This window comes from Hypanus sabinus, chromosome 18, assembly GCF_030144855.1.
Source record: "Hypanus sabinus isolate sHypSab1 chromosome 18, sHypSab1.hap1, whole genome shotgun sequence".
In the NCBI taxonomy this organism is placed as follows: domain Eukaryota; kingdom Metazoa; phylum Chordata; class Chondrichthyes; order Myliobatiformes; family Dasyatidae; genus Hypanus; species Hypanus sabinus.
In genome coordinates, this window is record NC_082723.1 from 72,536,490 (window position 1) to 72,550,706 (window position 14,217).

At 41.6% G+C, this 14,217-nt stretch overlaps 1 protein-coding gene across 1 annotated transcript in view; it reads right to left on the bottom strand.

Annotated features, from left to right (window-relative positions):
• dgcr8 (DGCR8 microprocessor complex subunit) overlaps positions 1-14,217 on the bottom strand; it is a 60,920-nt gene that overhangs the window by 28,463 nt on the left and 18,240 nt on the right. Inside the window, exons 6-9 of the mRNA XM_059994650.1 lie at positions 10,948-11,145; positions 9,715-9,816; positions 7,656-7,754; positions 6,104-6,186 (exon numbers count right to left, since the gene is read on the bottom strand). Of these exons, the coding sequence (XP_059850633.1) occupies positions 6,104-6,186; positions 7,656-7,754; positions 9,715-9,816; positions 10,948-11,145 (482 nt within the window). The remainder of the gene's footprint in view (positions 1-6,103; positions 6,187-7,655; positions 7,755-9,714; positions 9,817-10,947; positions 11,146-14,217) is intronic.

Below are 14,217 nucleotides of genomic sequence, written 5' to 3' on the forward strand. Positions count from 1 at the left end.
TATAGTCTCATCTTCATTTAATTCACAATAGAAAAACAGAATCTGCCAAAACTAATAACACACAAGCAATCGTACTTTTCATGTTTTTAGTGAACACATTGTTTAATTATTCACAGTCTAGGCTGGAAGATGTATCTGCCCCTGTGTTTAATAACCGGTAGAACCTCTTTTAGCAGCAATAACCTCAATCAAATGTTTCCTGCAGTTGCTGATTAGACTTACACAACAGTGAGGAGGGATTTCAGACCACTGATACATACAAAACTGTTTCAGCTCATCAATATTTCTGGGGTACCTTGCATGTAGAGCCCTCTTTGGGTCATGCCACAGACATTGGGTTAAGGTCTGAACTTGAACTGTACCATTCCAAAATAACATTTTCTTCTTTTTAAACCAGTCTATTGTTGATTTACTCCTGTGCTTCGGATCATTGCCTTGTTACGTCATTCAATTTCTATTAAGCTTCAGGTGACAGACCGCTACCCTTGAGAAGAGCAGGCTCAACAGTAACCTGACTTTGTGTCTTTTTTTTAAATAGGGCAGGGCACCTCTACAACCCACACCTCCAATCTCATCTCATTGATTATAACACCAGACTCCAAATAGCTTTTGTAGAAGACATTACCCCAGAGGTTCACATACATTTCTGAACCTAGGCTGAGATTGGTCAAACAGTGTACTGACAAGAAGATGTACAATTGTTCATGTGTTATTAGTTCAGGCAGATTGTGTTTGTCTATTATTGTGATGCCGATGAAAATCAGATCACATTTTATGAGTAATTAATGCAAAAAAACAGGTAATTGCAAAGGGTTCACAAACTTTTTCTTGCAACTGTATATGTCACCATATAGAACCAAGCCCCATGGAACTTGCAGGAGCCTACAGTCTATATCCGCTTATCTTCTGCCAAGCGAACACTGGAGAGCAGCAACAACTCCAGCTTGGACGTTACGCCACAATGTGTTCAGTGAAACGCAAAAACTCCAAGGCCTCTCTCCTGGGTGGCTGTAAAGAGACGCCACCGCAGTTTGAGGCCTAGATATGTAGGACTTGCTAAAAGTTCTTCAAAGCATGGAGCAGAAGGCTCCTTCAGCAATTTGAATAAATATAAGTGATCATGGGTACTGTTTTGAAGATTTCAGCATCAGAATCAGGTTTAATATCATTGGCATATGTTGTGAAATTTGTTACGTGGCAGCAGTACAATGCAATACATAATAATAAAATTTAAGTATACAAATGTCAGTTCAATGTCCATTCAGAAATCAGAGGGTAGAGGGGAAGAAGCTGTTCCTGAATCATTGTGTGTGCACTTTTCAGGCTCCTATACCTCCTCTCCAATGGTAGCAATAAGATGCCATGTCTTGGGTGATAGTGGTCCTTAATAATGGACGCTGCCTTTTTGAAGCATCGCTCTTTGAAGATGTCCTGGATGCTACGGAGGCTGGTGTCCATGATGGAGCTGACTGAGTTCACAACTTTCTACAGCTACTTTCGATCCTGTGCAGTAGCCACCCGCCCCCCCACACCAAACAGTGATACAGCCAGATAGAATGCTCCCCACAGTACTTCTTCAGAAATTTGCAGGTGTCTTTGGTGACGTACCAAATCTCCAGAAACTCTAACTGAAATATAGTTGCTGTTGTGCCTTCTTTGTAACTACATCCATATTTTGGATCCAGGATAGATCCTCAGAGATGGTGACTCACAGGAACTTGAAATTACTCACTCTTGAGCACTACTCAGTCTTTTCCTCTGTTTAGCTGATTGTTTCTTCCCAAAAGCTGCCACAAAGGGCTGTTAAGAAGGCATTCATTAGTCAGGGGATTGAGTTCAAGATTTACGAGGTAATGCTGCATCTCTATGAAATCCTGGTTAGACCATGTTTGGAAGTATTGTGTTCAGTTCTGGTCGACTCATTATAGGATGTGATAGATTTAGAGGGAGTGCAGAAGACATTTATCAGGATGCTGCATGGATTACAGAGCATGTCTTATAAGAAAAGGTTGAGTAAGCTAGCAGAGGAGACTGAGAAGGAATTTGATAGAGGTTTACAACATAATGAGAGGCATAGATTGAGTGAACAGCCAGCATCTTTTTCTGGGGCAGAAATGGCTAATACAAGAGGGCATAGTTTTAAGGGTGAATGAAGGAAAGGTTCATTCGTTTGTTATGTGCTGTGTCATATGACGTGGGTAATCATAGACTTCCCATGACCACGATTGTACTTGGCAAATTTTTCAACTGCCACCATCTGGGCAGTGCCTTTACAAGATGAGTGACCCCAACCATTACCAATACCCTTCAGTGATTATCGGTCTGGTGTCAGTGGTCACATAACCAGAACTTGTGATATGCACCAGCTACTCATACGACCACCCACCACCTGCTCCCATGGCTTCATGTGACCTTGATCGGTGGGGCATGTGGGCAAAAGTGGTGAGTGCATGGAATACACATCTGGGAGTGCTACAGTAGAGATATTTCAGAAACATGGATGAAAGAAAAATGGAGGGCTGTGTGGGATGAAAGGGTTAGACTGATCTTCGAGTAGGTGAAAGAACCCACACTGTCAATCCAACCAGTGCATGCCAAGTTTGCAGTGTCTACCTTTGGAAGTACAGTTGGCCCTCCTTATCTGCGGGGGATTGGTTCCAGGACCCCCTGCGGATAGCAAAAAAACATGGACACTCAAGTCGGTGGACTTTAGGACCCAGCGGAGCTCCGGAGCTTATTTAACCTGTCTCAGTGAGGTGGACTTTAGAACCCAGCAGAGCTTGGGGCCTGCCACCTGCAGTGCTTCTGTTCCGGAAAATGATCACAATTGAAAATAAAGTGGAAATAATAAAGTGATCAGAAAGAGGTGAAATGCCATTGGTCATTGGAAAAGCGTTACGCTACAGTCCGTCAATGATTGGAACAATTTAAGGATAAGGTGCGAATAATGGAGCATGTGAAAGCCCTGCCCCGATGAAAGCTACAATTATTACTAAGCAACGCAGTGGTTTAATTATTGAAATACATACGTTTCTTAAGTGTGTTATATGCATAGAAAGGTAATATACTATATACTAAAACAAACATTTGACTAACTGGCACTAAATAATACGGGATGTACCAGTTCCAACTTAGAGAACTTATGTTTTTTTTCTTGATTCCCGATCTGTGGTAACCTATGTACGTCTTCCCGTATACTTTAAATCACCTCTAGATTACTTATAATACCTAATACAATGCAAATGCTATGTAAGTTGTAATACTGTATTGTTTAGGGAATAATGATAAGAAAAAAAAGTCTGTACATGTTCAAACAAGTGCTGGAGAGAGAACTTCCAGGTTTTCCCGATCCGCGATTGGTTGAATTCGCGCATGCGGAACCCATGGATAAGGAGGGCAAAATGTAGTTAAATTTCACAAGATGCTGAAGGATGTTCACTTTGATTAATCAAATCCCTGTGAGAGTGATGGCAAGTTTCATCAACGTCCACCTCTGCTGAGAGGTGAAATCTAACATATGGGAAGTGGCTTACATTTACCAAATCTTTCAGTGACAGAGGGCAGCGAGCAGTGGATTTAGTTTGGTAGAGAGTTACATCTTTTGTTTGGATAGCCTCCTACCTGATGGCATGAACAAAATTTCTCTATCTTCTGGTAAATGCTGCACCTCCCCCCCCTTCACCATTCCCTTCTCACCTCATCTTCTTATTTGCTCATCAGCTCCCTCTGGTGCTTCTCCCCATTCCCTTTCTTCCTTCCATGGTCTCATGTCCTCCCCCATCAGATTCCTGCAGCCCTTTATCTCTTTCACCAATCAACCTCCCAGCTCATGACTTCACCCCCTCCCCATCTCCAAGTTTCACCTATCACCTGCCACCTTGGACTTCATCCTCCCCTCCACCCACCTTCTTACTTTTCCTTTCCTGTTCTGATGAAGGGTTGCAGCCTGAAAACGTTGACCGTTTATTCCTCTCCATAGATGTTTCTGACCTGCTGAGTTTCTCCAGTATTTTGTGTATTGCTCAGTTTGGTCAAGGTCTTTTGCCTTGCAGATGTTGAACTCAAGGTCAACCTGCTCTTATGCTCTGGTGGACCAATTCAATGACTTGGCAGCTCTCAGCCTTTTGAGTGCAAGTAAGTCAGATGATCATTTGCAATGATGCAGCTTAACAAATAAATTGTGGATGGTTTTAGTTCTGAGGTGTGGTTTGCTACTGTTCCTGTGCTGTTGGCTCCAGTTCCCAAAGCAGCTCTGTGCAGTAGGCATTAACTCTTATTACAGGGTCAACAATGGGTGGTGTAATCACTTTACACCACCAGTGATCTCCAATTGGGGCTTAACTCCCACCACTGTCTGTACGCAGCTTCTACATTCTTCCCATGATCATGTGGGTTTCCTGCCACATTCTGAAGAAGTACAGTTAGGGTTACTGAGTTGTGGGCTGCTGCCAGCACAATCAGACTAATACCAAAGGGTATGCATTGAAGGTGAGAGGAGGTAGGTTCAAGGGGGATGTGAGGGGCAAGTTTTTTTACTCAGAGAGTGGTGGATGCCTGGAATGCACTGCCTGGTATGGTGGTAGAGGCAAATACATTAGAGGCTTTTAAGATGTCTGAATAGGCACATGGACGTAAGGAAGATGGAAGGATCTGGACAATGTTTGGGAAGGGGAGATTAATGTTTGGGTGTTTCTGAGTTGTTTGTGCTTAGGCTGTACTGTTCTATGCTTACTGTTGGTGAAAACACCACATTTCATCATACGCTTTGATGTACATTATGACAAATAAAGCTAATCCTTAATCTTTGACACTGGTCTTCACTGCAGTTGGCTGCGTTGTAGATCATTGCTTGCCTGCAGTCATGAAGCAGTTGCAAAGAGTGATGAATTTCTGTAGACAATTAAATCTGAGGGGCATGGTCGGCAGGCTCCAATTACTCAGGTAGAAAAATTGCCAGTGGCTGACACTGCTCCCTGCATTTGTCATGTGGTGGACAGCAGCTAAAAAGCAGGAAGCAGGCGAGGGGCAACTTGATGATACCCTTCCCCATGGCACAGAGCAGAAAGACCTCTTTGTAGCTACTAGTCACATTTGCCTCTCCTTTTTGAAGATGTATATGATTTAGATCACATGCTCAACTGTCTATCTGCAGATTATAGGAATAAGAACTACATTGTTTCACCATGTACACAAATCCTTCCTCTCTATTGTGAAAATAAATATACAAGCAATACAGTGGGGCAGCACAGTAGCAGAGTGGTTAACACATCGCTTTACAGTACCAGCGACCAGGGTTCAATTGTCACTGCTATCTGTCAGGATTTTGTACATTCTCCCCATGACCACATGGGTTTCCTTCATGTGCTCCAGTTTCCTTCTAATTTCAAAGCAGTATGGGTTAGTAGGTTAATTACACATGGATGTAATTGGGCAAAGTGGGTTCACTGGGACTGAAGGTTCTGTTACTGCACTGTACTCAACTACTGGACCTGGAAACAACCTACAACTTTCGATGCCTGCTCGTAACCCATCCCATCCCGGACACTGTCTATTCAATCTTCTGCCATCTGATAGGAGATACAGAAACATCTTAGCCAAGACAGTAAGACTGAAAAACAGCTTCTTCCCAAAGGTTGCTGTGTAGCTAAATTCCAGCTTGCCAATGGCCTTTATAGACTATAAAAGTCAGTTTTTGCATGTAAATATGAGAGTTTAAAAAAATTATGCCATACTGCATGCTTTGTAAATATCTATTTTGCATGGACTGAAGTAGCACCACAATCTCACAGTCCTGAGCTATGACAATAAAGTTCCATTTCTAAACAAAATTAAACCAACACCAGTAGGACTTGGGATACTTCCAATAAAACAATGCAGAATATTAGACAGTGCTATTCTGCAAACTATTAATACGACTAGAGTGGAGAGCCAAGAATAGATCGGTTACAATTTTAATTTACGAAGGAACACTCTCACGGGACTGCATGGCCTATTGCCATTTGCAATGTTCTGCTTTTAAGACCATTGATTGAGTAAGAGAATGCAAACAGAAAATCTGATTTAAAAAAAACACAAAATAAGGTTTAAATCACATTGTATTTACCTCAAGTTCATCACTGTCTTTGGGCTTCTCATCAGAGGTCTGTTTGATAAAGTCAGGAATGAGGATTTCCAGTGTAGCACGGGCTGGCAAAGTTAAAGGACAATAGGAAATGTAGAAATTATGCACAATCGGCCTTAAACTGCACCTCCATAAAATGAAAAACCTGTTCACTCTCTACAAATAAACAACAATAATAACTAGACCATTAGATTGTACATGGACAATTCCAGTATGGTTGTAGAGGAATAGTTTGATCTAATTTAGGCCACTGACTTAGAAAATGCTCCTCTGGAAAAGAGCTTGCATTCTTCAAGGATGAAATCCTTGTACTATCACAGCCTAGGAGAGAGTCATCCATACCGGCTCTACATGAAGAGAATCAATCTAGTCAAATTAATGTTGGTATTTATGCACATTTTATTCTATATCTGTACTTCTACCTTTTTTTCAGATAATTCTTTATTCTATTTCTTTGATGAATCTTCCCATTTTATGTTACATGCTGCACCAACACACCACAGCAATTTCCTAATACATATGGCAAATAAAGCTGATCCTTAATTTTAGTCCCAAATACCCACATTCTAATGACTGTCTCCCTCTAAGAGGACCACAACCTTGTCGTTGGGTTTGGAGGTTTGCCATGCCTCAATGACTCAGAGCTATGTTGGATGGAGTCAGGGCTTTATGCTTTGACTCTTGGTTGGGTCACCAATGCCAAACAGGTCAAAGGGTAGAGGACAGACCAAGAGTGGTCCACCAGTCCTCCAGATTCAGGAGTTTACCTCTGGTAAAACAAAATTGTTGTGCAAACAACAATGAAGAATCCTTCTACATCTGAGTGCGACAGTATGGACCAAAAGAGAAGGAGTACCTTTATTGCTGTCATAAATAGCAGTGGCGTAATGGGCAGTAAGTAAGTCATGACTGACTTCCAATTCTTTCCTTTCAAACATTACAGCAAAACTCTATTAACTTGCATGATGGTTTGGCAGTTGGCTCACCAGAACCTCACTGGGTCCTCGGCTCCCATGCTCTCATCCTGAAACTAACCAGGTTCACAGGGGAATTTATTACTCATCATTAAAAAAAAACCTAATTTAAAATGTCACACACACAAAACGCTGGAGGAACTCAGTAGGTCAGACAGCATCTATAGAAAGGAGGAAACAGTCAACATTTCAGAATAAGACCCTTCTTTGGGACTGAGAGGGAAGGGTGAGATGCCAGAATTAGGTGGGTGAGGGGAAGAAGGCTAACTGGAAAGTGATAGGTGAAGCCATGCAGATGGGAAAGGTAACGGGCTGGAGGAGAAGAAATCTGATAGGAGGTAGGAGTGGACAAGGGGAGAAAGGGAAGGGGAGAGGACCCAAGGAGATTTAATCAGCAGGTGAGGTGAAAGGTCAAAGTGTGGAAAATGTACTGGGGAATTAACATAACTCCAAAAGTCTGGAAAATGCACCAATCCATCATTACCGAAACGTAGTCAACTTTCTCAGCACTACCTCCAGTCTCGCCACTGGCAGTTAAATTATAACAAAACAACCATTACCAGCCTTATTCTTTGCAAGCTTTTTACTACTGGCAGTTCCGGTACCATATGTGACTCCATCAATTACCACTGAGGCTCCAAAAGGGTCACTTGGATTTTCTGAAATAAATGCAACAATTAGGAGTTAAAAGATATCGGTGAACCAAAGAACTTCCTATAATAATTTTAAGTTGGGGCCTTAACTTAAACTTCTTTATTTAAATCAATTCAGTAAAATGGTTTAATTTTATTTGGAAATAAGCAGGCTAGGTAGCAACAGGTACGTCATTTAAGTCACCATCAACTGTACAATTTAAATCTCAGAAATACAACCATATTCAGTCTTGCTGGGTGGAACATCCATTGTTGTTTGACAGATCAGTTTGAACAGCCAGATGTTTTAATGTTTCAGGAAATGGTTCTCAGGACAAAGACCAGATCAGTGAAGTTGGAATTATTGCTTCTCCCTGATTGGCTTTATAACTGACAGACTTGTTAGGCGCTTACATCCTGGACTGGACTGCAGGTATGAACTTTAATGCAAGTACATACAGTCATTAAACATGCAATTACCCCCTTGTTCTCTTTTCTGGAGCTCAGCAAAGACAACGTACTCCCAATAAAGCAACACACACAAAATGCTGGAGGAACTGAGTAGGTCAGGCAGCATCTATGGAAGAGTGAACAGTCGATTTTTCAGGCCAAGAGCCTGAAATACGATGTTCTGAAGAAAGGACATGGCCTGAAACATAAAACTGTTTCCTCTTTTCCATAGGTACAGCCTGACCTGCTGAGTTCCTCCAGCATTTTGTGTGTGTTGCTCTGAATTTCCAGCATCTGCAGATTCTCTTGTTTGTGGTACTCCCAGTCAAGACTACAAAACCACCCTATGCTTTACAACACCCTCTGAACATAAGTATCAGTCTAAATTACAGGGAAAATTTGGAATAAGTGCTTTTAAAAGTCAATAATAAATAAATTACTGTAAAATCAATTCCAAATGGCTTTAAGTTGCAGGGAAGCTAAATTTAAAATTGCCTTGGGCTACAACTATTGCAATCCGCCCCCACATCAGACCAGATGGCTAATTTCTACACAGTACTTGCTTTCAAAGAGGATCAATAAATGCTTTTGACAATGTTCAGGATTCAAGGGACATTCTAGAGTGGCAAGAGAAAATCATGTACTTTTTAATTACAGTATATAGTTATTGTTTTTAATAATAGCTTTAATATTTAAAGCTACTTTTACTAGTCAGGCTGAAAAATCACAATTGTTTCAAGTGTCTAAGTTATTTCACTTCATCCCGCTTCCTGAGGTCTCACTGTTACAAAGGACACCATAACACTATTTCCAAGAACCCACTAGGTTGTCTCTCTGCCTGTCCCCAAGGTCTCACTGAACCAGGGGTTTCCCAACCTTATTTTTATGCCATGGATCACTACCAATAACCAAGGGGGGGTCCCATGGACCCAGGTCAGGGGACCCCTGCAGTGAAGCACGTATCCCATAATCTCATTTGACATAGAGGAGATTTTAATTGGACCCATAATTTGAGGATGTCTAATTTGACATCCATTAGAGGAGGTGCCTTGATTCCTCTCATCATTGCTTGGATGACTGAAAACCACGTAATTGTAAAGGGCTCACAAACATATTTTTGCAACTGTATGCCAGGAGACCCAAACTGAAGAACTTCAATGGAGGTGTTCTTGCCAAAGCATTAGGCAGCAGCACAGTAGCATAGTGGTTGGCACAATGCTTTACAGTATAGATGACCCAGGTTCAATTCCCACCACACTGCCTGTAAGGAGTTTGTACATTCTCCCCATAACAGTTGGTTTCATCTGGGTGCTCTGGTTCATTCCCATAGTGCAAAGACACACCAGCTGGTAGGTTAACTGGTCGAAGTAAATTGGTCTGTGATCAGGCTAAGGTTAAATCAGGGAGAATTGCTGGGTGGCATGGCTTGAAAGGCCTGTTCCACACTGTATCATAATAAATAAATTTGATTACAGAGGTAAGTGCAGAATAATGTTTAACAAAAATTTGGAAAATATGCTCATCATGAAAAACTTACCACATTCAAAAAAATTGTAAACAGGGCGAACCTTTAAGACCCGTTGCATATATTCATGTAGTATACAAACTTCTGATTTCCCATTTGGATTAATGACAAACTCTGACAAAGAAATGACAGAATACTGAATCAAAGGCTTCAGTTACAAGCTGTTTTAAGCCCTCATGAATTATGTTCAGAATACTAAATAATAAAATTTCATTAAATGGAATACAATATCCAGATTAACTACCAACACTAAATTAATCATTTATCCCTTGTGAAATAAATCATCATGAAAAATGCCTCATACTTGCTCAATCAAATTTTCATTAAATGGTCAACCAATAATGATGATTAATGCAATATATAAATACATATAGAACCATTAATTCATTTTTTAAATAAACGGTTCATTATACAATCTGTCTATGCAATGATCCGACTGCATCACTGAAAGTCGTTCTATACTTCTCTTGTGTTCCAGATCACAGCTTTTCTTTGTAATAATATGGAATTACAGTGAAGCAACAGTCAACAGAACAAATTGAATGTTGTGATGCAGTTAGAGGATAATCAAACACAAAGCAAATTATAAGACCATATGGCACAGGAGCAGAATTGGGCCATTTGGTCCACTGAGTCTGCTCTGCCATTCATTTGATTATGGCTGATCTATTATTCCCCCTCAACCCCATTCTCCCCACCATCTTTGATGCCCTTACTAATCAAGAACCTATCAACCTTTCCTTTAAAAATACCCAATGACTTGGCCTGCACAGACATCTGTGGCAATGAAATCCACACATTCACCACACTCTGGCTAAAAAAATTCCTCTTCATTGCCATTCTAAAGGGGTGTCCTTCTACTCTGAGGCTCCACCCTCCAGTCCTAGACTCTCCCACTATAGGAAACATCCTCTCTACATCCTCTCCATTTAGACTTTTCAATGTTCAGGAGGTTTCAATGAAATACCCACACCCCCTCCCTCTTTCTTCTGAAGGACTGCCTTTCTCGTCTCTCCACATATCTGAACCAGTCCATCGCAGGCCACACAGGACATGCTCACTTCTCTTTGCCATCACCCCTGGATACAGGTCGATGGTGAGATAATTTTCATTTTACAATGTGATGTGCAATTTTGCCTATTATATAACAACAAATAAGGATAAGGCAACCACACATTGCAAAGGTTTACTTTCTGAAAACTGCCACAGATATCCAAAGTTCAAAGCAGAAATAATTTATTTTACCTTTTTTAGTAGGTGCATCCTGAACAGAGAGGGTAATCAACTTCTGATTGGCCGGCAGAATAGGCCGCTCCACTTCAGCCTGCTTCCGTTTCATCTCCCGATTAAACTGGCGACGCTCTGCCCAGGTCCTGAATTTCTTCACGGTGACTTGTTCAAAATCAAAGCGTTTCTCCAAGTATTTTTTAAATTCATCAATGGCTGGAAATTTGGTTGAGTTTATATTATTGGATTAACAATAAAATAGACAGAAGTGTATTTAACTAAACTGCTGGCTCCCCAGATGCACACTTTGAAACACACAAGATATAAAATCCCTCAAGATTCTGAGTGAGATAATTAAAAATTGTTTGGTATAGGAAAGAGGTACTACTCCAAAGCAATAAAACCGACATATCTATAGGCAACAAGAACACAGATTTGTAGCATCTTTAAGAAATCAGCATTAACTTATTGAAACAAGAACATAATTCACCACAAGTGAGAGTACAATAACCACCTTTCATGCTTTTATCATGATTAAATCAGATAATAGAAGTTCTACACTCACAAATTACAAGCACAAGCAATTTACATAATGTTATTATTTAGATTCAAGGGGAATGCTAGACCATATTACGATACCTACAGCAACAGATTTCAACACAAGACAGATCAAAATCTTAATATTATTACTAACCATTCTTAAATTTATTGTCTTATAGGGTCATAGAAAAGTACAGCACAGCAACAGGCCCTACAGCCCATCTAGTCCACACTGAAGCATTTAAACTGCCTACTCCCATCAACCTGCACCAGGACCATAGCCCTCCATATCCCTTCCATGTACCTATCCAAACTTCTCATAAACATTGAAGCCGAGCTGGCATCCACAACTTGCACTGGCATCTCATTCCACTCTCTCACCACCCTCTAACTGAAGATCCCCCTCATACTCTCTTTAAACTTTTCACCTTTCACACTTAATCCATGAGCTCTGGTTGTAGTTCCACACAATCCCAGTAGAAAAAAGCCTGCTTGCATTTACCCTACCCATACACCTCAATTTCGTATAGCTCTCTCAAAACTATTCAATCTTAAACATAGAACATAGTACAGCACATTACAGGCCCTTCCGTCCACAATGTTGTGCCGACCCTCAAACCCTGCCTCCCATATAACTCTCCACTTTAAATTCCTCCATATACCTGTCTAGTAGTCTCTTAAACTTCACTAGTGTGTCTGCCTCCACCACTGCCTCAGGCAATGCATTCCACGCACCAACCACTCTCTGAGTGAAAAACCTTCCTCTAATATCCCCCTTGAACTTCCCTCCCCTTACCTTAAAGCCGTGTCCTCTTGTACTGAGCAGTGGTGCCCTGGGGAAGAGGCGCTGGCTGTCCACTCTGTCTATTCCTCTTAACATCTTGTACACCTCTATCATGTCTCCTCTCATCCTCCTTCTCTCCAAACAGTAAAGCCCTAGCTCCCTTAATCTCTGATCATTAACCATACTCTCTAAACCAGGCAGCATCCTGGTAAATCTCCTCTGTACCCTTTCCAATGCTTCCACATCCTTCCTATACTGAGGCGACCAGAGCTGGACACAGTACTCCAAGCGTGGCCTAACTAGAGTTTTATAGAGCTACACCATTACATCGCGTCTCTTAAACTCTATCCCTCGACTTATGAAAGCTAACACCCCATAAGCTTTCTTAACTACCCTATCTACCTGTGAGACAACTTTAAGGAAATCTGTGGACATGTACCCCCAGATCCCTCTGCTCTTCCACACTAGGAAGTATCCTGCCATTTACTTTGTACTCTACATTTTACTTTACAGCTTTCCCACCAGACGTAAGGCTCACTGGTCTATAATTACCTGGACTATCCCTACTACCTTTTTTGAACAAGGGGACAACATTCATCTCCCTCCAATCCTCCGGTACCCTTCCCGTGGACAACAAGGACATAAAGATCCTAGCCAGAGGTTCAACAATCTCTTCCCTTGCCTCGTGGAGCAGCCTGGGAAATATTCTGTCAGGGCCCGGGGACTTATCCGTCTTAATGTATTTTAACAACTCCAACACCTCCTCTCCCTTAATATCAACATGCTCCAGAACATCAACCTCACTCATATTGTCACCACCGTCAAGTTCACTCTCAGTGGTGAATACCGAAGAGAAGTATTCATTGAGGACCTCACTCACGTCCACAGCCTCCAGGCACATTTTCCCAGTTTTATCTCTAATCAGTCCTACCTTTACTCCTGTCATCCTTTTGTTCTTTACATAATTGAAGAAGGTCTTGGGGTTTTCCTTTACCCTACTCGCCAAGGCCTTCTCATGCCCCCTTCTTGCTCTTCATTGTGGACCAAAGGGCCTGTACTGTGCTGTACTATTCTACGTTCTATATTCTCTTCTCAGCCCCTTCTTAAGCTCCTTTCTTGCTACCCTATATTTCTCAATAGACCCATCTGATCCTTGCTTCTTAAACCTCACGTATGCTGCCTTCTTCCACCTGACTAAATTTTCCACTTCACTTGTCACCCATGGTTCCTTTACCCTACCATTCTTCATCTTCCTCACCGGGACAAATTTATCCTCAACATCCTGCAAGAGATCCTTTAACAATGACCACATGTCCATAGTACATTTCCCTGCAAAAACATCATCCCAATTCACACCCGCAAGTTCTAGCCTTATAGCCTCATAATTTGCCCTTCCCAAATTAAAATTTTTCCTGTCTCCTCTGATTCTATCCTTTTCCATAATAATGCTAAAGGTCAGGGAGCGGTGATCACTGTCCCCTAGATGCTCACCCACTGACAGATCTGTGACCTGACCCAGTTCATTACCTAATACTAGATCTAGTATGGCATTCCCTCTAGTCGGCCTGTCAACATACTGGGACAGGAATCCATCCTGGACACACTTAACAAACTCTGCCCCATCTAAACCCTCTGAACTAATCAAGTGCCAATAAATATTAGGGAAGTTAAAGTCACCCAGGATAACAACCCTGTTATTTTTGCACCTTTCCAAAATCTGCCTCCCAACCTGCCCCTCGGTATCTCTGCTGCTACCAGGGGGCCTATAGAATACTCCCAACAGAGTAACTGCTCCCTTCCTGCTCCTGACTTCCACCCATACTGACTCAAAAGAGGATCCTGCGACATTACCCACCCTTTCTGCAGCTGTAATAGTATCCCTTACCAGTAATGCTACCCCTCCACCCCTTTCCCCCCTCTCTATCCCTCTTAAAGCACTGAAATCCAGGAATATTGAGAATCCA